Raw genomic sequence first — 26,036 nt, 5'->3', positions numbered from 1 at the left:
GTTGCTTTTGGTACTTATGTATGTACGTATGTATGTATGTATGTATGTATGTATGTATGTATGTATTCTTTTCTCCCCTCAGAGCGTCCCCCTTAAAATTTCTTACAGAGCTGGCCTTAGTGGTTATGAACTCCTTTAATTTTTGTTTGTTTGGGAAACTTTTAATCTCTCCTTCTATTTTGAATGACAGCCTTGCTGGATAAAGAATTCTTGGCTGCGTATTTTTCTAATTCAGCACATTGAATATATCCTGCCACTCCTTTCTGGCCTGTCAAGTTTCTGTGGATAGATCTGCTGAAACCTGATCTGTCTTCCCTTGTAGGTTAAGGACTTTTTTTCCCTTGCTGCTTTCATGATTCTCTCCTTGCCTGAGTATTTTGTGATATGCCTTGTTGATGGTCGGTTTTTGTTGAATTTTTATGGGAGTCCTCTCTACTTCCTGGATTTTGATGTCTGTGTCTTTCCCCAGGTTAGCAAAGTTTTCTGCTATGATTTGTTCATGTAACACTTCTACCCCTTTTGCTCTCTCTTCATCTTCTGGGACCCCTATGAATCTGATGTTGTTCCTTTTTAATGAATCACTGATTTCTCTAATTCTTAAATTGTACTCTTTTGTCTTAGTCTCCCTCTTTTTTTCTGCTTCATTTTTCTCCATAAGTTTGTCCTCTATATCACTGATTTGCTGCTGTGTCTCATCCATCTTTGCCACTGTGGCATCCATTCGAAATTGCAGCTCAGTTATAGCATTTTTTAAATTTCATCCGGCCTAGCTTTTACTTCTTTTTTCTCTACAGAGAGGGATTCTAATCTGTTTCTGACTCCAGCTAGTGTTCTATTATCGTGATTCTAAATCTGGTTCAGACATCTTACTTGTATCTGTGTTGGTTAAGTCCCTGGCTGTTGTTTCTTCCTACTCTTTCTTTTGAGGTGAACTCCTTCGTTTTGTCATTTTGAAGGAAGAAAAGGAATTAATGAGGTAAAAAAATTTAAAACAATTAAAATTAAAAAAATTAAAATTAAAAAAATTTTAAAAACATACACACACAGATCAAATAAATGATGTTAGGTCTTAGGTGTGTTTTGGTCTGGGTGTTGAAAGGGGCTTGATAGATTAGAGAAAACAGGGGGGAAAAAAAGGAAACCATTTGAAAATTTGAAAAAATGAGTACGAGTACACTGAAATAGAATAAAATGAAATTATGGAAGTCAAATAGAATTTGAAAAATTTACAAAAAAGTAAAAAAATATAGTTGAAATTTTTAAAATATTTTAATAAAAGTTGAAAATAAAAATAAATACTTTCTTTCTGTATTCAAGAAAAACGGAAGAGAAAAAAAAAGAAAATTGAATAGATGGACCAGCGAACAGACTGAAATATGATTGAAATTACTTTGTTTTCCCCTAGAAGTCAAACTATGAAGTACTTTATAGTCCATAAACTCAGCAGGCAGAGACTTGTGTTCCTGAAGAGCGAAGTTGGTCCAGTTGGGCGGGGCTTAGTGTAATGGCTCCATTCTCCACTAGATGGCACTGCTTAGCTTAATGGGGTGGATTGTTGTGGCGCTCGTATGTGCATATGCACATGCATGGGAGTGGTGAAAATGGTGTCACCCAGCTACCCAGTCTCTAGTATCAGAGCTCTGTTTTCCCCAATTAGCAATCACGCACCTGTCCTTTGTCTCTGGCTTCCATCCACTTCCTGCTTTCACACTGTCTGTGATCCAGCCCCAGGCAGCATCTCCCTCCTGAGTTTTATCTCAGATGCGGCTGTTTTTCTCGACCCCTTACTTCTGAGGGACTGTGGCTTTGACCTGTTCTGCCCCTCTGCCGGAGGGTCTCACCGAGCAATGCCTGGGTGCTGGCTGTACCCAGGAATGTTCGCAGGACTGTGCTGCTGCCGATGCCCAGAGACTGCGGCTGGGTTCCAGTCAACCCCAGAAAAAGTTCAAGTGATCATGTAGCAGCAGTGTTTCAGGGATTATGGAAAATCACAACACACATCTGGCACTAGGTTTCACCCTTTAGGACCTTGTTCCAGCACCAGCGAATGTGGTTGTTTTCCCGGGTCCACTGGGGCCTTTGCCTGTGGGAGAGCCACACAGCCTCTACCAGGTGTCCTCCCAGCAGGGGAACTGGCTCTCCCCGTGTGGCCCAAAGACCTCCGGACTTCACTTTGCTCCTGAGGATTCGCCCTTCTCACCAGAGCACCACCAGGTTTGAGCTGCGCTGTTTCAGACTCTGTGCTCCCCCGTTTATAGTGTCTTAATGGAATTTAAACCCTCTCCTTTCTCCTTTCTCCCTTTTTAGTTCAGTCCCTGTGCCTGTTTCTGCTTTACCACTTTCTCTCCAGCTGCTTTTGGCGGGGGGGGGGGGGGTGTTTTTCCTGTATTCTCCACCCCCCACTCCCCCCTCCATCCTCTGTCCACAAGCAAAAACAGCTCCCTGCCCTGCAGGGCTTCTCTTTCCCCCAGTTCACCTCTCCATGCCATGTACCTGCTGAGTTCTTTGGTTCATGTTGTGCAGATTGTCGTGTTAATCCTCAGATCAGTTTTCTAGGTGAGCAGGAAGGTTTAGTGTTGATCTGGCTGTATTTCATGGATGCAAGATGCAAAAAATACAATTCCATGCTGTTCCACCATCTTGGCTCCTCCCGACCTTCTCTTTTTCTAATGTAATCTCAGATATAATCCTCACTCCTGAACATCACTGAAAAGTACCAGGGAAATGTCTCTCTCCTTGCTTCCTGGTGACACCTTTGAGCAACTGTTCTCCTGCCGTCGTTTAACAACCTCTCTTTAGTCTATGTCACTTCCAGATCTCAGTCAGCCATGGCCTGGAGTAAAAGAGGTGAGCATAAGGACACAGGATAACCCACCATATTTCTCCTTTCATAGAGACACTCAGCCTCAATCGACTGTATCTGTTCTTTGTTTCCACACCTCCCAGTGGGGCTTTCTCTGTCTTCCTGATCCACTTGGACAAGCCAAGGCATCATCTCATATGATGTCTTCATATGAGAGTCCAAAGCAGGCTTTTTTTTTTATTTCTAGAGGATAAATTCAGACTTATGAATTCTTGTAAAATGCAGTATTTCCTAATCTTTAATGGTAGAAATTTTAGGCAACTTTGAAGAGTAAAGCCAGTGAATTAAGGTTAAAGTGCCCATGGTCACATCACTGGACAAAGATAGGCCTAGAATTCAGACTCTAATTCTAGTGCTCATTCCTCTAAACCAGAACACCTTGGATGTTGAACCTAACTGAAGACCATGACATACTCTCAGTTTACTTAGAGAAGTAAGGAAATGTGACAAAGCATATGTTATTTGTTTCTGTTTAAATGTTCAAGTTCCTCATCTTTTTCTTAAAGTTTATTTACTTTTGAGAGAGAGAGAGACAGAGTGCGAGCAGGGGAGGGCCAAGAGAGAGGGAGGCATAGAATCCGAAGCAGGCTCCAGGCTCTGAGCTGTCAGCACAGAGCCTGACCTGGGGCTTGAACCCATGAACCATGAGATCATGACCTAAGCTGAAGTCGGATGCACAACTGACTGAGCCACCCAGGTGCCCCTGAAATTCCTCATCTTAAAGTATTTGTTGCATAACAGCTAACACTCAGGTTGGATGTTTCAGGAAGATTGTTTAGAATGTTTTTTAAAAAATGTGCTGGAGATTTTCATAGAAATTTCTACTTTTCCTGATAGCCTTTTATTTCTTCATCTTTCCCTTTCTTCTCACATACACATGCAAGTTTTTCTCTTCCTACTGTTTGCACAGAAACAGGATATGTTGAGAGCAAGTTCAAAGAGGTACCTATGTGGAAAGGTTCACGGTTGATACAAATCAAGAGTAGATCAGTGAAGTGGAAACCATGGAACAATGTTATTATTGTTTATATTCAGGCAACATTGGCAAAAATACCCCGCGCACTGTGACATGAAACTGAGCTTCTAAATAAGCGATAACTACTTTAGTGTAGAGCTTTACTTTCGTTAACTTGTTTACTTTATGATTGTAATGCTACTTAGTAATTTTCTGTTAATGAACTTCCTAAGATCATTAGTTTATAGTCTTAAAATTAGGTATGCATCCTTGTTTTAATAAGAGCTTGCAATGCACAGGAGCCAGCTGTCACATTTTCAGTTTGAATATAAGAATTATCCCACATGCCCCTACTGAATCAGTATTGACATCTATAAACACGACTAATAGGAGATATAAAAATAATAAATGATTAGCCCTGTGAATAAGCATGTGGAATTACTTATTGCTTTTCCCTGTTCTGTTTGTTAATGTTTATTTATTTTTGAGAGAGAAACAGAGAGACAGAGAGACAGACAGACAGACAGAGTGAGAGTGGGGGGAGGGACAGAGAGAAGAGGAAGACAAAGAATCCGAAGCAGGTTCAAGGCTCTAAGCTGTCAGCACAGAGCCAAACACAGGGCTCAAACCTACCAACCGTGAGATCATGACCTGAGCCGAAGTCCGATGCTTAACTGACCTGAGATGAAACAGGATGCTTAACCTACTAAGCCACCCAGGTGCCCCTCCCTGTTCTGGTTGTTAACCAGGGTTTGATTACCTGTAATAAACACAAGCAAAATGTATATTGTTTCATGGGATTAAAAAAAAAAAAAAGAAAAAAAAAAGAATGTTTCAGGCACAATATCCTGAGTTAACTCTCACAATACTTCTTAGGAAAACACGATCATCCCCATTTCTAGTAATGAATAAGGTCATTCCCAGGGAGGAGAAGCAAGTGGTGGAAAGAAGAGTCACACTCATCATCCTTACACCACACTACAGGCTTTTTCTGCAATGCTTGCTTCCTTCCCTCCTTTTCAAAGTTGTGTGTCCTTCCTCACAACACTTCTCATTTCCAATTCTGAGGCAAAGCATTTATACAAATACACTGACAGACACTTGCTTACTCACGATGGGTTATTTCCACTGTCCTCTTTTGAGTATTCCCAAAACTGAGGGGAAAAGGCTGCTTCCGATCAGCCTTTTCTAGTGTTACATATCCTTTCCTCTCCCTCTAATCTGAAGGAACGCCACAAACATATATATAGTACTGAAAGTCATTCTTTTCTTTCTTCAACTATGTTTCTCCTTTCTCCTTCCCATTTTCTATTCTGGCACTGGAGAAGCACTGGAAAGCACATCCTTACAGACATGCTCTTTTTTTTAGGGATCCTATTTTTTAAAACAATTAATTGCAAAAATACATGATGTAAAATTCTTAACCATTCTCAAGTGTATAGTACCTTTACTATATTTACATTGTAACAGATCTCTAGAGGTCTTCTCTCCCAAAGCTGACACCCTATATCCATTGAATAACTCCTCATTTTACTCTCCTTCCACCCCAGTCCCTGGCAACTACCCTCCTACTTTCTGCTTCCATAATTTTGACCATCCTAGACATCTCATATTTGTGACTGGCTTATTTCACTTAGTGTGGTGTCCTCAAGGTTCATCCATGTTGTGGCATGTAATAGAATTTCCTAATTTCTAAAGGCTGAATAGTATTTGATTATTTATATTTACTACATTTTCTTTATTCACCTATCACTGGACATTTGGCTCCTTCCACCTCTTGGCTATTGTGAATAATGCTGCAATGAACATGGGTGTATAAATATTTTTTGGGGATCCTGCTTTAAGTTCTTTTAGATATATACCCGCAGGTGTGATTGCTGGATCATATGGCAATTCTAACATTTAGTTTTTTGAGAACCTTCCCTACTAGGTTCTACATATTTGTCAAAACTTGTTTTCTATTTTTTTTTATATAGTGGCCATCCTAATGTGTCATTGGCATTCTGTTTTCCATTTCTGTAATGATTAGTAAGTATGCACTATTTTTTTTAATTTAAAATGTTTTGTTTTTATAATTGAGAAAATACTATGTGCTAGGTACTGTGTTAAGTGCTTTGTATGCAATAGCTTATTACTTTTAACAACCATCCTGTGGCCTAGTGGTATTATCCTTACTTTGTGTTTGAAGAAACTGAGAATTGGAGTTTGAGTAGTTTTCTTAAGGACAGAGAACTGCTACACGGTGAAATCAGAATTCAAAACCAGTTTTGATACCAAAGCTCACATTTCTAACAGTTGAGTTATCTCCCTGCTTTTTGCTTTAGCCATTAATTCGCTAAGCCAATTTTTGGTGATGTATACAGTTCTATACAAAGGAAGGGGAGAGTAATATTTTTTAAGTGCATGGCTTGTGCCAGACACTGCTAAATGCTCACAGATACGTAGGTGTGAGTGTGTTTTGGAGTGGAGTGAAAGAGGGAAGTCCTTGCATTTTACACATACAAGCTTTTATTCCATTTACATGGTTGGCATTGCAAGTCACAGAGTTCAATGGAAACAAAGTTGAGTTTGTTTTCTTACCATAGTCTTTGTAAATTTGAAGGTAATTTTTGCTGATAAATATACTCTTAAGAAATATGCAGGAATTCCAGATAAATTGCAATTCCAATTGAGGAGTTGACTGTATCTCATAGAGAGGGTACACAAGCAATACACTACAGGAAAGAAGAGTCTTAGCTAGGATAAAAGGAAACAAAAATAAATGAGTACGTAAATTAGGAACTACCAGTTGGTTTATTCTCTTGAGCACTTGCTCTGCTGCACCAGCTCTATTTTCCCCATGTAGAGTGCCTACAACTGCTTCCATATTGTCTCCCCTGTTCTATTTCACCTCATGGTAGAAACAAAAGCAGTGGGTCAAGAGGTATTTTAGTTTTGCTAACACCGTGACAAATTCAGAACTGGAGTGACATTTAAGATGACCCTAAACCCAGGAAAACTGAGTCATGTGAATACATGACTCTTGACTGCCTATGGTAACCCCCTAATACTGAAATCTTTAGCCCAAACTTCATTTGGTCATAAAAAGCATGAAGACAATGGGAAGCTAAAATCATTTCATCTGTGCCTTACATTTAAAAAGCATATTAACCTCTTATCTGGATTGAAATAGTTTGGGATGTATTACTGCAATATTTCAAATTCGTAATACCAATTATAAACAAAAACATCTTTAGGTAAGAGTATAAATCTCCCAATAAACTTACAAAAGAGGTGATAAAAACGGCTGCTAGTATTTATAATATTCGTCAAGTGCTGCTAATGTTATAGAAACCAATAAGCTAGCTAGTTTTTGTGGCTAAATATGATATTGCCACAGCCTTACCCCTAAAACGCAGGGACAGTGTAAGTGCGGTGATATATTTTGTGTCACAGCCTTCAGTGTAAATCATGAGCCAGACACAGCATGCCATATTATCTCAACTTTTGTAAATTTTATAGATTTAGAATTGCTGAATTGAAATGAAACTACCAAGTAAAATTAAATGCTGTTCATAGATATCCTATACCACTGTTGGGAATCACAGCCATCTGTGAAAATTATACCCAGCTTTACTGCTCCAACCCATTGCATCTGTGCTCTTTAGCAATGTTCTTTCACTCTTTTTGCTTTCTTTTCCTCTTCTTTGTGATTTATTATCTCCTTCTTTCATCTCTATTAACAGTTCAACATCTCTTACTTATACCTGAATGAGGTTTCATTATACGCTCTTCTGAAGAAAAAATGGCTTATGACAGTAAATGAGAAAACAGTTCAAGAAAACAAATGAAAGCCATAGCTTTGCTCTGTTATTAGTACTTTATTTCATATTGCTTAGTCTTAGTTCTTAATTTTTATGTATTATTCATCAGGAAGTTTGAATAGTTAGGCTTGCAAAGCACCCCATAACACAGTCGCAGGTTCTGTTAATTATTTTGGTGTTGAGATATAAAAGTTAAGTCTACAATGTAATGTATATTTCACAATTTTTCAGAGTCCATGGCTTTCACATGAATATTTTTAATGAGGCATTTCAATAAAATTTTTATAAATGAATTTTAGTTAACAAAAAATTGTCCCTGTGAAATAGAATTGCTCTATTGGTATTTCTTAGTTTATTTATTTATTAAAAAAAATTTTTTTTAACATTTATTCATTTTTGAGAGACAGAGTTAGACAGAGCATGAGCAGGGGAAGGGAGAGAGAGAGGGAGACACAGATTCTGAAGCAGGATTCAGGTTCTGAGCTGTCAGCACAGAGCCCAACATGGAGCTCGAACCCATGAACTATGAGATCATGACCTGAGCTGAAGTCAGACACTTAACCCGCTGAGACACCCAGGTGTCCTGATATTTCTTAGTTTATAAATGAGAAAACAGTAGCTTAGTAAGGTTAATGGAGATACCCAGGTCATATGGGTCATAAGTAACTACCTGTAATTTGGATGTATAAATATGGATGTCATATTCAAAAATCTGTGTTTGACCCAACATATCATACTACTAATGCTATCTTATATTATGTTATTTTCACTTAAATATTTTGTCATGTAAGTATTTCTATCATTTATATGGCTATTATTTTTATTATTCATATAATTCCCCACCAAGTTGATCGATATTTTCTCTGGTTTGTTTTTGCTCTTGCAAATAAAGATATAGTTGACATTGTCACACATATGCTTTTATTTCTGTTAAATTTTATCTTTAGAATAAATTCCTAGCTATATCCATGTTGAGTAAAGAACGGTGTCTTCAAAAGTTGTCTATGAATTTGACAATAAATTTCATATATTAGAAAAAAAAAGTTGTCTATGCTTCTCATAAGTTATTTTATTTAAAAATTTTAACAAGAAATAGGGCACCTGGGTGACTCAGCCGGTTAAGCATCTGACCTCGGCTCAGGTCATGATCTCATGGTTTTTGGGTTCCAGGCCTGCATAGGGTTCTGTGCTGACAGCTCAGAGCTTGGAGCCTACTTCAGATTCTGTGTCCGTCTCTCTCTGCCCCTACCCTGTTGATGGCCTCTCTTTGCTTCTCAAAAGTAAATAAACGTTAAAAAAATAAATAAATAATAAAAAATTTAAAAATAAACTATATAAATAATGCGTTATACTAGTTAAAAAATTATCAAGAAATGTAGTAAGACATTTCCAGATAGTGTATATGTTGCTCATTCTGATTGGCCTTGGTCTTTCAGACTGTGTTTTCCTTACATTCATTAATACTATAATGGGGAGCCTGGCATAGAACCAGTAGCAGAAGGAATGATGAGAGTTGAAAGATGTCTTCCACCAGAAGATTCATCATGGCTACCATGCTCTACCAACGTAATGAATGTATTTCTAGTGTTATATGGATATTTGAGTTCATTGGTTTATATTTCCAGGATTTCACAATGAATATATTCACAATGAATATAGTAATGCTTGCTAAATTAAGATCCTTTCTTAAGAACCTTTTATAACATAGTTCCTCATGGATTATTATTTATGTCTTATCAACTCAGCCTTTAAGTTTTCTACTCTAGAAAACCCTACCCAGGAAATCTCTTTAAAATAATCTCATTTCTCCTGATTATGAACACTCATCAGCTTACTCATCCTCGTGACAGTGATTCATTCCTTTATCCAACAGATGATTGCCAAGTTCTCTAGATACTGAGAACAGAGCAGTGTCTAAGAGACAGATTAAGATCTTTGTTTCCACAGAGCTTACAGTATTGTTGGAGAAAGCAGATAATACAAAGCAAATAGTCATTTTCGGTTTAATCAGTACTATGAGGTTATATGTAAGATAGGGAGATTGGACAAAGATAGTCATGTGGTGGGTTGGGGATAGATGGCTTCTATCTTAGAGTGCTAATGAAAGACTTCTCAAAGCCTTTGAACTAAGACCTGAAAGCTGAGGGATAAGGGGGCCAGGAAACAATAAATGCAAATGCCCAGGAGAAGCAAAGGTTTGTCCTGTAAAATAGAAAGAAAGCCAGAGGGACTGGAGTGTAGTCGATGTGGCAGGAGATGAGCTTGAAGAAATTCTCAGGGCTGATCATATTGGGCACTGTGGGTCACGCTAAGGAATTTGGATTTTTACTTTGTTTGTAAGGAGAACCTCCCTTTGGAGGTTCTCGAATAGGAGAATGGAATGATGTGCTAAAAGATCATCTGGCTGCTGTATGTCTTGTCCCAGGTCAATCACTTACCCATCTGGCGATGACATCTACTATCTAGCACATAGGAAACACTGAACAACCAAGTACAAATTATCCGTTTTATGTTCAATATCTTCTCCAATAGAATCTCTCTTTTTTGACTATCCCTTTTTTTCCTGTTTCCCTGACTACAGGGAAATTTCCAATGCATGACAACTCAGCGAAAGCATTACTTACTCTTCCTGGGAGCCTTCCTATCTTTAGAATCTACATCTTGTTTACCCCTGCTCAGTCTTTGGCCCAGGGTCTTAGTTCCCTCATAGAATAAGACGCTTTAAGATGCTGTTCTCCCTCGGGACTCAGCAAGACATAGGCCCTTGCATTCCTTATTTTATAGCTGGGCGGAGAGCTGAATATTCTCCAGTAAATGTATATAGAAAATGAGTGGGACAAGTGAGGAATTCTTGACAATAACAGTTTCTGTAAGATGTACATTGGATTCACTTACTTTGGAGAGAAGAGCAAGGACCAGTGTGAATCATTCCACAGGGATCATGCTTAAACCAAAGGGAAGGTGCCCTTCCTTTGGGCCCACATAAAGGAGCCTGAAAACTGTGTGTGAAGAATGAGAGGCTTTGGCTGCCATCAGTTAGATGCTCTGCAAACATGGCAATTGGCATTTCTATTGTAAATATTTTGGGCAAGAAAAAGAAAGAAATTCAGATGGCACACATAATGAGGTACTTTTTTTTTTTCTGATTACTCCAGAAAAATCAAAGGCCACACAGGAACCAGATAGTAGAACTGGAAATCCCCTTGTACTTCTCATTTTGTTTAGTTGCTTATTACGAGTAAGGAAAAGGATGAGAAAAGAGCAGATAGGACTAAGTGCTGCCACTGAGGTTTTGTGCAACCACTAAATAACACAACCGAGAGAAAATGAAAATGGGAGCCAAATCCTGTCTTTCACTGGATGGAAGCAGAACTCAGCCATTAATAGCAAGGGGAGGCATGGTGAGGTGGAAAAGCCGTAGGGACTGGAGTCAGAAGATGTGAGTCCCCAGCTCTGCTGTTTACTGATATGACCTTGGATAAATCCGTTAGGTCACACTGAATGAGCTGGTTTACTCAACTCATAATGATACTATCTTTAGCAACAATTTCGCAGGTTTGTTAACACAAATGAAACAAGATTAGCAAAACTGATTTGTTATTATCATTTCAATAAAAATAGGTGGGAACTGCTCCATCTTTACTACACCCCATCCCAAACTAGAAACATCTTCCCCAAATCTCCTTCCAGCACACCTATACTGTAATCTCTCCTCTCTTTACAATTGCTTTGTTGAGCAGTTTTCTGATGGCCCATCATGATGCTAGCCAGCTGTAGGGCTAAGGTGGCCAACCGAGGGATCTGATTTTAAGTACACTAGGTGAGCGGGTGTGTATTAGCATTGATTTTTCACAGCCTGTTTTGCTGTGTTCATCAGTTGGCTCTTCTCCCTTTGGATTCATGCACTCAGCACATTTCCACATTTGTACTTTGCTTTGCAATTATCCCTGACAAACAACTATTTGCAGTATGTGATGTTACTAAACAGTTTTCATGCAAACCCTGCTTTCCCACATCCCGGAAAAGATTGACTCTTTTTTAGAGTCTATTTAAAATGGGCTGCATTTATGCACTGACTGGTGAAAAAGACAAACATGACCAAACAGAATCTCTAGTTTAGCATTTGAAGTCCCTGAAATAGGTTGATGGTAAAAGCAAGACCAAGAGGTGATCAAAATGCTTGGCTGTTGTTCATTAGTGACATTAAACATAAGCAGTGATTGATTTCCCTTAGCTGAGCTTTGAAAACACAAATAACCTACAGCACATTTGATTTTCTTACCTGGATGCTGTAATGACTGATTGAGTTCAGTTCACTGACACAAGCCATGGCCACTGTAATAGGAATTAGTCCCTGAACATGGCTTTGGACCTTATTACCAAATGTCTGGGGGCAGGGAGGGAATAAGAAAAGAAAGTTATTAGTGAAAAGAAAACTCAATATTGGGAATCTGGTTTATTTTTAGCACTAACCTCAGGATACAGAAATTTGGAATGAAATGGACTCAATACTAATTAAGAGACTGATGATCCCTATGGTTTGTGTCGAGAAGTATCAATGAACTGTAAGTCAGTCAATTAAAATGTAAAAGATAAATAATACCTATATCACACGTTTGCAACTATGTCTCTAGGTTGAGTTCCCCTCAACTAACTAACACTGAATTATAAGTTCATACTAGGCCAACACTACTCTCATGTGAAGCCTCCCAATATTTTTCTTCCTTCTTTTTTTCTTGATTTCATAGGAAATTAGAATATCTATTTATAAAAATGTGGCAGTTTGGGAATCAGATCTAGGGGTATATAATCTGGAGTTTTTCCAAAGGTGGAAATAAAAGGTTAGAAAAGAAAAATAGCTAAACAAGACTGTATATTAGGATATTGTGGACACAATCAATTCCTCACCCAAGTCTTATCAACCAATCGCCTCATATGAATTTGTTATAAATGCAGTCTTAGTCTTTGGGCAGGAAAGTAGATAATTTAACTCAGGCCCTTTGAAAACCACACATGTCACCAATACAGTAATGTAAACATGGCTGGAAAATTCATTTCAACTCTGGTGACTACCTTGGCTGTAAGCAGATTTGATGAGGAAATCCTATGCCTGTTTTTGTGGGTCCATTCTAAGTTTCCACAGGGAAACAGAACCACCCCTCCTGATGCTGCCTGGTATGCATAATGTGGTCCTTAGTGGATAATTGTGACATTAATGGGTGTCTCATCCTGATCTGGAGTTAGTGCAACAACAAGAATAGAAGACAGTGAACCTTTATTCCTGTGCCACACTTTGTGGTAAGACGTGCATGTATTAGCTCATTTAATTCTCACAGTGCTCCCATGTTATTATTTTCCTCATTTTTTCCCAACAACCAATCTAACACAGAGAGGTACAAATTGCCCATATTTTCCTCTTATGAAAAAATTCTCAATGGAGGCAAGGAGCAGTGGATCATTTCAAACTTACCACAGCAACAGCTTCGGGAAAGAAGACATATGTAAGATGACATTGTAAGCCACATTGGTCAGCAAATAAAGGATGGTCACAACGGGCATGGATACAGAAACGGACACTGGTAGAGTCCAAAGAAGAAAAACAAAAGGACATTTTACTGTTTGAACATTTGAAAAGAACCCAAGAATATAAGCATTGCATCCAAATGGAAGATTTTCCTGTGGGCAAAGGTGATGACTCTCCTCACAGTTTAGAGCACTTTCTCCAAGACATCTTTTCTCTCACTTTCTCTTTAATTCATTAAGAAACTGTCATCCTGAAATAAATAATCTGGTATGATCTGTTTTAAAAACGTCAATTATATTCTCTTTCCTACAAGCATATTTATAGCTTCCCATCAGAGAAAATATCTTCCCTTAAACTTTTGCTAGGTGACAAAGGAAGATATGCTGAGGCATTAACAGTGTGGAAGAAAGATTTTGTCCCCCTCAGTCTAAACCCAGTGTCATGCCTGTGAATATGCTGCATAGGTGGCAAAAGGAAATTAAGGTTACAGATGGAATTAAGGGTGCCAGTCAGACTTGATGAGATCACCTTGTATCATTTGGAAGAGGGGCAGGAGAGGCTGAAATTTACAGAGAGGTTCTCCTTGTCCTTGTTGGCTTTGAACATGGAAGTGGACCATGAGCCAAGAAGTGTAGGCAGCCCTTAGAAGCTGGGAACAACTCTCAGAAGACAATGGCATAAAATGGGGACCTCAGACTTACAACTGCAAGGAACAGAATTCTGGCAATAACCTATATGAGCCAGGAAATAGATTCACTCCTAGAGTCTAAAAAGGAATGCAGCTTTGCCTACACCTAGATTTTAGCCTTGTGAGCTCTGTATCAGGGGTCTTACACACAAACATAATAAAATACACACATATATACCTACGTGAATAAAATAATAAAGTTCACTCTCTGCTATAGTGTGCTATGTCCAATACAGTGCTACATATATGAACGCAGTCATATCCTTTAAAAAGTATGTTGAGGGGCGCCTGAGTGGCTCAGTCAGTTGAGCCTCCAACCTTGATTTTGGCTCAGGTCATGATCTCAGGGCTGTGAGATCAAGCCCTGCATCAGGCTCCATGCTTTGTACATTTTGGATAATTGCTCTGGTTTTGGTTTTCTGCTTTTATCCCGAGTCTGATCTCTTTAAAGGCAAGAATGCTTCTTTTTCATTTTTTTCCTCTCTAAGCATTCAAATATATGCTTGTTGAAAAATAATTTTGTGAAGGTTTTGACTTACTTTGAGGTATTGGAGCTTCTTTGGATGGCACTAATATGCATGGCTTACAAGTACATTAGTAGTAAATAAAACCAATGCTATTACCAGAAGGTTTTTAAAAAGTAGGTACTTTACAAAAATAGCAAGCTCATAAGAAAAGTTATATTCATCACACAATGATGTGAATGTTGACTTTAGACCTGTAAGTAGCAATTCTTAATGTTCATTGAATTTTTGGTACTGGCAGGACCTTAGGAATTTCACCTGAGAGCCACTCGTTTAATGGCTCTGAAAATTGCAAGCTGGTATATTTCAGTACTTTTCTCAAGTGGCTCTGTGCTGCTAGAGTTAAATTGGAATCTAAGTTTCCTGACTTGATATTAGAGTACCTTTTCCATAGTCTGTTATAGCATTTTAAAAATTTTCCTACATATCTAAGATTTTGAAGACTTGCACTCAAGATGGGATGTGGCTCCTCAAGGACAGGGATGTGCCTATTGATCTTCGATTAGCTAAAGCTTAGCACTATGCCCGGGCCAGAGTCAGCATTTGTCAAATGAGAGGTTTCATGAGTGTCTTCCCTGGGTAACCTTGGGAAATCACTTCGTCTTCCCAAGTCTCACTTCCTGATCCATAAAATGGGAACAAAACTCACCTTATTTACTCCTAGGTTGCTTTAAAATATATATTTATGTTTTCTTATTAAGAAAATTATTATAGTTTTTCAAAATGGTAACTTTATTATGGCATATATATAATTACCATTTTGAAAAATACATACTTATATACATAGGAAAAGATATATACATTATTTTATTTGATATATTAATAAGTTAATATTTTAAAGATTTATATGTATCAATTATTCATATATTTATATACCTGAATATAGCTAAATACAAACATATAAAAGTGCATTGTTAAATCTTTTACTGCAAATTTTTATATGAATGAACAAAAGGATAAAGGATTACAATCAGAACTTGGGTCTTTTTTTTCTTTTCTGTAAAATGACTAAGTTATTTTATGCCTGAAATAGTAAAAATTCCTTTTGATCCCACACAACTGTTAGCGCTTTTTGACATTCTCTCAAATCATGTTGTCAAAGATTCCTTACTTTAAAAAAATTATTTCTAAAAATATTGTTTCTAATAACCATTGTTGTTTGTTGCTGTGTATTTTGACAATGTTGCCTGTGAATATTTCCTATTCTTAAGTATTTATGACTTATATTTGGTCTTCTTAACAATATTTTTGATTTTGCCTATCCCAAATTCAGACCCTGTAGTCAAAATTAAAAAAAGAAAAACAAAACTATTAAGATGTCTTTTGTGAATAAACAATATTTGGATTTCCTAAAATGGCCATCAGGTAACACAGGTTGGCTTTGATGATTAAATGAGACAATTATGATGAAAAGCTATCGAGAACTGAAAAGCTAGATAAATTTACTTTTCTCAGGGCTGGAACATTTCATAGTGGCTACATGTGAAACTGCATAACGTAACCTGGAGCCTCCTCAACAGTCTAGCTTAGTCTCTGAGAACTATATTGTAGGTTAATTTCATGTAATACAGTAGTTTGTATTCGTTTAACTACTTCATAGGTGTTTTTTGTTTGTTTATTTAATTACATATGCCCAGCTTTTGGTCTTACCTTTAAAAACAAAATAGCCATTCATCGATATAATTAAGATGGACGTCAAGATCTTCGCGTACATGAAGATATCCTTCACTCAGCTTTCCTACTTCACATTCATGCAGTTAGTAAATGCTATGGTTCCTGTAGAAAGAATGAGTGTAGTGAGTGAAATACAACGTGCTGCTCACATCTGAGGCATGGGCCCTCACAAGAATCAGGGTTCAGGAAGGACTCTCCACAGGATAAAAGTCCATTGTTTAAAAAAACAAAAATCCTACACTTTCCGTTTACACGGTAGTTTTCAAACTTTATCTACTTTTATTTTCCTATCTATCTACAACCCATGGTGAAAGTGGCTTGATGAGTTCGGAAAATGATCCTGAAGTAGAACTTGGTCGCAGCGCCTCCCTGCATCTCACCAGGCTTCTCTTCTGCATATGTGGGAAAAGTGGAGTTCACCTGTTGCACCCCTTAGGGAGGACATTCCCACAGAAGACCTCTCTTGTTTGCCTGTCCTCAGACCTTTGCTTGGCTCTTTTCTACAGATGGCATCGTCTACTGTACACGCCCTTGTGTTTGCCAAAATCCAGTGTTGCAAAGTCTATCTTGATAGTGACCTTCTTTAAGAAACTTCTCCTGACCCCCAGTGCAAATATGAGCTCCCTCACTTTTGAAATTTTACAGCACTTGTTTATACTTTTCTGATGGAATGTCATTTTTGCTTATGCTGTTCTTTATGTGTCTTATGCTCTCACTAGGATATATATGCTAATTGTGGAAGACCCTATTTCTATGTCCCCACAGTTTCTAATGTGTAGAAGGTTCATAACTGAATAGAAGGGAACAGAATTAAACTATCAGTCCAGGTTCATGAACTGTTAGTGGGTGATGAACCTGGAGTTACCAGTTATTTTTCATAACATTTGTAAAATCAATATAAAATAAATGAATGTAACTTTCAGGGAGATGAAGGCCCCAAGTTAAAAAATCTAGTATTATCAGAAATACAAATGACTATTTTCCACAAATAGACTAGTCGTCAGCTAAATTTGAAGTATTAGGTTGGCAGGGCTTTAAAATAGCCTACGAAGTCTCCCTGATTAGAATAAGATTTTATGAGTCTGAAGGGAAAAGTAATATACTTACATATGCAGGCAGTCACGATCCATTTCCCTTCCTCATAAGCGACTCACAATTTGTCCAAAGAGGTGTGATAACAAATTTCATAAATGTGATTGTCTTTATGGGCTGTCTATCCTATTGGCTCAATGAGTAAAGATGACGAAAGTCAGATGAAGACAGTAAATCCACAAAATGCTTCCAAGATGTATGCATAGCTTGTCCTTGACTACTGGGTGGCGCTTTCCATAATATGAAGCCCCAAACAGTGAAAAAAGTCTAGTAATAGCTCAAACATTCAGGAAAAGCCTAAGAACCTCTGTGGGTGATACAAGTGTGCCCGAGCCTCATATATCCCACTATGAGACAGATGCCAGTTAGTACAATATTATGCTTAATTTGGACTTTTTCTTCCTGGTCCTTGTCTTGCTTGTCTTCTGCTGGTTCTCCATTACTGAGTGTGACATGTTTACCACAGCACAAAGAAAAATGACCAGCCATTTTGTGCTGGAACATTCCTGTGGGTTGGTGAAAAGAAAAAAAAAAAATGATGCTATTCATGAGATGATACAAGAGAATGACAAAAACAACTTTTGACTCAAACCATAATAACGTAAAGAATGGTTGAAGGATATCCAGGAGAAAGTTTTGAAATGGTGTCACTGAGGGAATACACTATGAGTCAATTTTCAGCATGATCCACCCATTTATTCATTTCGAAAAGCAGTTAAAGAACTCAGGAGGCATAGTTCTAGGAACACAAATAACAAAGCCTAGTCCTTGCCCTCAGGGCTCTCAGTCTGCTGCAAAAAGTCAGAACTCAATGAAAAAATCACTTGGGCTGCAATGAGCTCATGAAGGAAGCAGGAGCTAACCTGTCTGGGATTTTATGAGAGTGTCCTTATGGTTGGGAATGATGACTCAGTGTCCATGGGGTGCATGAGAGGAAGAGTAAGTGGTATTCCAGGTAAAGTTCACAGCACACGCAAGGCAATGACAAAACAAAAATGCAAACAAAAAAGTAGTCTGGTGTAGCTGAAGTTTAGGGCATAGAGAGGGTGATGCTAGAAGCAGAGCCTGAAAAGCTACATAGCTGATAACTTAAATGGTTTCTTGCCATCAGGAGATTGGCCTCTCTCCTGTGGATGTTTGGGGGACCCTTGAAGATTAAACAGGTGTGACATGATACATTTCTATTTCAGAAAGGTGAAGTCTGGCATTGAATGACAGGGCATTTCTTTACAGTAATTTAAAAAAATGTATTAAATTCCAGCAGTTCAATTTTGAAATCAGGCCATTTCTATCCACTGTAGTCAAGGCATCATCTACTGAACAGTCTCTTAAATGGCTCTCCCTACTCTAGCCCCTCTCCAGTCATCTTTAGTAATCTTCAAACATATCAACCACAAGACATCATATCATTTCTCTGCTTGAATTTATCTAGTGGCTTCCATTACACATATCATGACACCCAAACTCTTCCCCAAAGTCCTGTGTGATTCTGGCCTCTGCCTACTATTTTGGCTTCAGCTCACAGCTCCCTTGTCCTCAGTCACCACCTCCAATAACACTGGCCTCACTCACTCTCATCTTCACCTGGCAGATTCCTCCTCTTCCCTAGGGGAAATCTCTCAGAGCTCTCCGTTTTCTACCACAACAAACTCCCTAGGAATGAGAAGTGGGAGTGAGAAGTGGGACATTTTTCAAGAAGAAACAGTTGCTGGGTTACTATTTTGAAGATCATAGCTTGAAATTTTTCTAGATTTTATTTTGTGTCTACGTCATAGCAACTTCTACTTTTAAAGATATTCCCACTCAAATCTCTCTAAGGGTATTACTTATACCTATTTTAAGGTTGTCTTCTCGTTAGTCTTTGGTTTTTATTTTCTTCAGATGTTGAATTTGGGGATTCTTTATACAGCTGGTCTACTTAAATCATGAGATTTTGGTGGGCACAGTGCCTTGCACCTAGATTTCATAAGCAGAGCCTGAACAATACCATATTGTTTCTATGTAAGGACAGGAGACAAGTTCCTTTTTAATATTTAATGTACTTATCCCCCAAACACCCAACAAAAGTATGCTTACATTGAAACACACATTTTAGATGAAAAAATACGCTGTAAAAACTGACCTGGAAATAGATATTATTTTGGTTAAACGTGTAGATTACATAGTCTTTTATGATAATATGTAACACTTTAAGAATATTTCCATTATATTCATTAGTGAGTAGGTCATAGTTGTACCTAAATAGTGATGATTAGTTGAGCTCTGTCAAGTTAAGGGAGGAAGCCTGTGGCATTCTGCAGACTCTTCCTTGGCCCAGTACCATTCAACATTTTAATTAGTAACTTGGAGGAAATTACAAACAGCAACTTTGTCAAATTTGTGGATGACAAGCTGGGAGATTCCAGATTTAGGAACCAAAACTATACTGAGTGGGTGGAACTAGGAATGAATTTAGAAAAATGAAGAGGGATAAAGGCATAGCCTTATATGTGGGCCCCAAACCCAACTCAACTTTGAGTACAGAAAAGAAGGCGGCAAAACAGCATAGTTACAAAAGACAGACGATTTTTAGCTCATAGTTAAATATCAACTCCGCATCATGTGAGTGTTAAAAAATGGGCTTTTAATATATTAATTACAAGGGAGGAGATATCTCAACTGTGCTGGTAAGACCTAAATGGATTAGAAGAAACAGATGCAGTTGTGGGTACCATATGTTAAAAGAAATACAGATCATAGCTCTTAAATAGCCATTGAAGGAAGGGATTATTTTAAAGTACAAAAAAAGCCATCAGGAACAGAAGTTACCTGGAAATATATAAAGAGTTGCCATATGGGTAAGGGAATAGATGTACTCTATATACTATCCCAATGTTTGGAACCATGACCAATAGATATAAACAGTAGGGAAATAGATTTTTAAATCACTGTAGGAAAGAAGTGACCTGTCTGGAGATGAAGCATATTGCCTGAATAGGTAAATGTTTCCCCCCTCATCAATACAAGTTTTTGATCATGAGATACTTATCTGTTTAAAGTCTTTATTTTGAGGAATTTGAGGCATAACCTTGCATAATTATTCCTTTCAACCTAGACATTCATTAATTCTAGGACATCAAATTTTAAAAGATTAAGAGTGAAATTGGTAACAAGATTAAAGGCAGCATAATTTTCCAGGAAAAGGGTGAGAAGGGACAGATCAAATAAAAGAATTTTGTTTCTAAAAGAAATCTGGGTGTGTGACTTTGGAAAGAAAAAAAAAAAAAAGTCCAGGGAAGGGGAGGAAAAGCAGGAGGTTGTTTGGGAACTGGGCTTGAGAGATGAGAGTATAGAGAAAAAACACATTTCTGAAAGCAGTGAGAGGTTTTGAGGATGGCTACACATGCAAGATTACTGATTCTCCTGTTCTCCCAATTGGTCATAGTTTTTCATCATAAATTAGGAAATTGAGTTGGGGTGGGGGGAGGGTGAACAGAGGATTACCGACAGAAGGGAGATAAAAACCAGCTGCCGCCGCTGGGTACCTCGGCTGCCACGCCCCGGTCTTTTCACCGTGATGCCAGTTTCTCTAGTGTAACTTTCAACGCATCCAGTCTTGCTTCTTGTCTTTCCCCACATCAGCTCTGCTCTTCTGCTGTCGTAATTCAAGTGTCTGATCCCTTCTAAAGTACTTCTTTAAAGAGCTGAGTGATAGATTCAATCAACTGATCTGATTATCATATTTAAGCAATCTTTCCAACATGCAAAACATGTCTAATATTGTTTTGGGAATTCAAGTGGATGCAAAAAAACGCAAAAGTTAAATTTCCTAATCACACCTCAGTTCTGAGACTACACCTCCTGAAGACAAGTGTGGCAGACACAAGGAAAACTGATCTGTGAACTAAAGGGAAATTATTTTATGCATAGTTCTATTTTGTTTCCTAAAAACAAAGGGTCTTGAACTTTAGCACACACATAATGGTCTGGATGGTTTATTGACATAGATTTCTGAACCTTACTACCTGAGATTAGTCCAGGTCTGAGATAAGGGCCGTGAATTTGCCTTTCTCACAAGTTCCAGGTGATGTGAATGCAGCTGTTCTGTGGATGACATTTGTGGGTAAGACTGTTTTAAAACAGATGAACATAAGGGAAACAAAAATAATATAAAAACAGGGAAGGGGACAAAACAGAAAAGACTCATAAACGTGGAGAACAAACTGAGGGTTGCTGGAGGGGCTGTGGGAGGGGGGACGGGCTAAATGGGTAAGGGGCATTAAGGAATCTACTCCTGAAATCATTGTTGCACTATATGCTAATTTGGATGTAAACTTTAAAAAATAAAAAAATTAAATTAAAAAAAAGTACAAAGGAATGTCTCTCTCAAAAATAAACAAACATTAAAAAAAAAAACAAAAACCAAAGTACAAAAAAAAATACACTGCAAGGAATGCCACTTTCAGATTATCTAGTACTATCTAGTTAAAAAAGAGATAATTATAGATTATTAGGGCCCTTCCTTAAGTGACTGAATCTTACTATCATCCTTCTACTATGCTTCAATGATAGCTGGTACACTCACATTCTACCTATAATTCAGTATTTTGGATTGTCTTGATTATAAAATGAAACTTTATATATTATACATACACAATTAGTACCACTTGTGATATGTGGATCATTTTCAAATAAAATACAATTTTTAAAAAAACTGTAAAATTCTTGCTAAATACTGTTTCTGAAGTTCTGAGCCTGAAGCCTATTCTTTTTCTTAACAAGGGGGATTAAGACATGACAGCACAACTGTGACATTCTCCTTTACTTAATTAGAAGGCTCAAGGAAGAAGAACTTCTGTACCATATGACTCAAATGTTATTTCGTGCTGTATCTATGTACTACCTAAAACAATCTCATTTTCTCAACTTATTTCCCAAATTAAATCCTTACCCTAACATTTAAAAATAGGAGGTAGAATAGATAACTCATATACTTAATTGGTTTCCATCTTTCCCTAGTAATTTCCGTATTTCTCAGAGATGCAGTAATGAGGCACCACCAGTTAGTGTCAAGCTCCAAATGGAGATTACAACACTCATTGTATAATCTTAATAAAATATTTAATTGCCCCAATACCTTCTGGTCATTTAAAAAAGATGTTAACAGGGAAAGAGAGGGAGGAAGGGAGGGGCAGAGAGAGAGAGGGGGGGACGGACAGAGGATCTGAAGTGGGCTCATTGATGGCACATAGCCCTATGAGGACCTTCTGATCATTTTGACTTATTCTTTTTTATAATACTGTGGGTCTGATACCTCTTGAAAGTCTGTACTTTTGAATTTATCCTGCATCACACTTTTTGCTGACGTTGGTAATAAACATTTTCAGAAGAGAGATTATTCCTTGTAAGTTTTCATTTAGTGACATAAGCTGTTAAACATAAAAATAACTCATGCTCTATCTTTATTGTTTTGGCTAAATCTGGTGAACAGATTAATAAGATAAAGATGCAGCCTTGATATTATGCAGCAATTAAAAAGGATGAGTTAGATTTATGTATGATCTGGAAGGCTACACATGAGGTACTATTAAGTGCAAAAATTAGTGCCGTATAATGTATTAAAATGATAATACTAATGAAAGACCCTTTCCCAAATGAGCATATACTTTACATAGGAGTAGGAAGAAGGGTAAAGAAGGATACACATTATGTTAACTTTGGTTACCTTGGTTGCTGGTTGTGGTTAGAAATGAGGGTGGAAACATGTTGAAAGATACATTTTTTCTTCATATATTTTGTATTTTACCTTCGAAATATTTTTTTAAAGAGATTCCAATGAATAAGATTTAAAAATGTAATCTGGATAATAAAGTTTAATGAACAACTTTTTTGGAGAGGATTTGAACCTGGGACTACACATGAGAAATGCTGCACTATCTCTAATTTAAAGGTTACATTTCAAAAAGCCAAACTGTATCTGAGACAAGTAATAAATAATCCAAAAGAAAGTGAATATGAAAATGGCTTCCATGAGAAATGCATGATACCGTAAGACATTGTTATGTACAAGAGTGACATTATATTTGAAAACTAATTTCAATTAACCAAAGAGACAAACTGAACTATCTAGCAAAATGCAAACTTTCTACTATATTAATTAAAAAAAACCAAAAAACTGTAATGTCACAGGAGAAGACTAATATTTACCTGAGGAAGAAACTCCATTAAAGCTTCTAATACTCATGTGGATTTTGTAAAAACAATATGATAAAGGCAACAGAAATATAAAATACTCTCATAGAATAACTTTTCTTCTTGAAAGAGAGTCACTTACAAGCTTTTATTTTGACATAAATTTAAAGATTGTGATAGAGAAACCACAAGTATTTCCGGGTAAGGCTGAAGACCCATTTGCTTGTTATCTTTCAACTTTTGTACTATAACTCTGGCAAATTCTTCTCCTTGAATGTCAGTGGTGTCCAGTAACTGTCTGACTCTTGAGGTTCTTGTAGGTTTGGTACTAATGAGTTCATAGTCCTCCTTCATGATCAAGTCCCTGGACAGAAGAGCATCCAGCGACTGGTTAAGGCAGGCTTCTGTCATCTGGCTCACAATGTCTTCCCTTTTGCTCTGGATCCACTGTTGGGCTACGCCAGGCTGTAATCGCTCTGTAGGAGAGCAAGGGATGACAAATGAGTTGAGGACAGATAGACAGCTATGAAAAAAATTGGATGAAAAAAGAAACAGTAAGGAATAAAACCCAATTTTACTGTGATTAGGCTAATATGAAATACAAGTACTTTGGGGGATGCTGTTAATTTTCAGGAAACATACAGATATTTGGGTTCTCTCTTCTTTTCCCTTCAGTTCCCTTCTCAGAAAAAGCCTTTTTATATGCTATAGATCCATAGGAGCAAGCCCCACTCTGTTGCAGATATCTATATTTCTATAACTATCTATATATTTAATATAAAAGATACCTGCATATTTTTAAAAAAACAAAAATAACTCTACCTTTAGTAACATATTAAGTCACACCTCCTCCTGGCAGTCCCTCACTAGATAGGTGTTCATGGAATACCATGTGGGCCTATTATTACATGTCAGCACTCACAGCTTCCAGGATTGGAAGTGCTTTCTTTCTTAAGAAGGTACATATTTATCATGTTGAAGAAATAAAGACAAAACTTCCTGTATGGCAAATCTACTGAACATATAGCTGTGAAGTAAACGGCATCATTTACAAAGTGTTGTATACTTACCTGAATTTCCCTCAGCTGAGAGTGGATTTATTACTGCTAAAGAGCATGGGGTGGTCCTGTGATCACAACAGGTCACCTTTTGAGCTACAGAAATGTGACTATCACAACTGTGATTTACTGGATAGTGATACAGCGTAGAGAAGTCTTGAGTTTTTCCTACAAAACACAGTATCTTCGTTAGGGGCAGAATAGTCCTTAGCTATTCTTATTAGCTAAAATATCAACATCTGGATCATACGGAGTATAGTATTCAATGTCTTTACATTTTCATTGGAATTAAAGCTGGTTCATAAATCTAATCCACAAGTAAATACATTTTAGAACAAAAAGGGTTTATGAAAATTTTTTACCATACTTTTGTGTTTATGTAAATTATAAATTATGGAATTTTACTTCTTCACATAATCCCACATTTCTTCTTCTGTGTCTTCTTCCTCCTTTAGCACGTTAAATGTGTCCTCTAAATCTATTTATGATGTGTGTTTTTCTACACCCTTCTCTGGTGATCCTATTCAATCTCAGGGCCTCAACTGTCACCTCTCTTCCCAAATCTATGTAATTAAATTTTCTGTCTTCGTTGAGCCTTAGTCTTAAATTTTCAACAGCCCACTGGACATCACCCTCATGTGTGCTGCTAAGCATCTCAAATTAAAAACAAAACACTAAAAACTTAATTACACATCTAACTCTAAAATCCGTTTCAACTATTTCTGTTAATAGCACCAATGTTCTCCCAGTCACCAGGCTTGATAACTTGTTCAGTTCTTTTGTCTTCCTTCCTACAAGTGGAGATCTATAAATTCTTTCTTCCCACAAGTGAAGAGCTATAAAGCCCCTCAGTGTGCTCTCCATAACATCCCTTTCACTATTTCTTCCTTCTTCTACTCTGAGGTCTTATAATCTCTCGTGTACTGCAGTAACAGGCCAAAAGTCTAACTGATTGGTTTCCCCACTTCCATTCTCCTTTTCCTTCCAAAATATTCCACATATTCTAGACAGGATGAGTCTTCCTAGAGCAAAAAGTTTTTTTTTTATCAAGTCACACCCTTGCTCAAAAATTTGCAATAGTTGCTTCCCACCCAAGAGAAAAAGCCCAAATAGCTTAGCCTAGTGTTAGAAATTGTGATGGTATGACTCTACCCTACTGATCTTTTATCTTTATTAATTCATATCCTCTTCACCAGCTAAACCCAACTACTCACTGTTCTTTGTGTTTTCTTGCTTCTGTGCCTCTATGTTGTTCCTTTTGCCTGGAAGGCCCATCTTTATAACTATAGGTCCAACCTTCAGTCAGAAACAATTTCTTCATGATGACAACATGGTGTAGTGGAGTGACATGAAAATATTTATCAAAAGACCTGGCTTCGAGTCTTGGGTTTGCCAGCTACTAACTATGTGATCCAGGAAGTCTTGATCTTAAAAATCTGTAAAATGAGGAATATCTCCCTCACAAGGTTGTTGTGAAATACTTTGTAAAAACTTACTTTTCCAGTGTATTACCACAGCTCTACATCCATATCACTTTCTATCTCTTTACTATGGTTATTTAGAAATATTACTCTTCCCTTAGAAGATATGTTTTTTAGAGTCTAACACAATGCCTTCAATATTTTAATGTATTTGTAGAACATCCCAGTACTATTTTCACATCTTTAGATTCTGACAAAAAAAA

General features: G+C 37.4%; 1 protein-coding gene across 2 annotated transcripts in view; it reads right to left on the bottom strand.

Moving 5' to 3' along the window:
* Positions 1–9,030: 9,030 nt before the first annotated feature.
* The window catches only part of RIPK2 (receptor interacting serine/threonine kinase 2), a 43,016-nt gene continuing 26,010 nt past the window's right edge, over positions 9,031–26,036 (bottom strand). The window contains exons 10-17 of one of the 2 annotated variants that reach the window (XR_006213214.1): positions 24,365–24,520; positions 23,310–23,770; positions 20,648–20,806; positions 17,139–17,629; positions 16,008–16,133; positions 13,092–13,197; positions 11,904–12,008; positions 9,031–10,690 (exon numbers count right to left, since the gene is read on the bottom strand). Coding sequence is in view for 1 of the 2 variants with exons in the window: in XM_007084342.3 (XP_007084404.2) it covers positions 23,433–23,770; positions 24,365–24,520 (494 nt within the window). In the remaining variant the exon portion in view is untranslated. Of the gene's footprint in view, positions 10,691–11,903; positions 12,009–13,091; positions 13,198–16,007; positions 16,134–17,138; positions 17,630–20,647; positions 20,807–22,955; positions 23,771–24,364; positions 24,521–26,036 lie in introns of those variants that run through there. The other variant, XM_007084342.3, reaches the window with a different exon arrangement.

This window comes from Panthera tigris, chromosome F2 (genome assembly GCF_018350195.1).
Source record: "Panthera tigris isolate Pti1 chromosome F2, P.tigris_Pti1_mat1.1, whole genome shotgun sequence".
NCBI lineage: Eukaryota > Metazoa > Chordata > Mammalia > Carnivora > Felidae > Panthera > Panthera tigris.
Note: the sequence above shows the minus strand (reverse complement) of the source record. Positions and strands in the feature narration are given on the sequence as shown.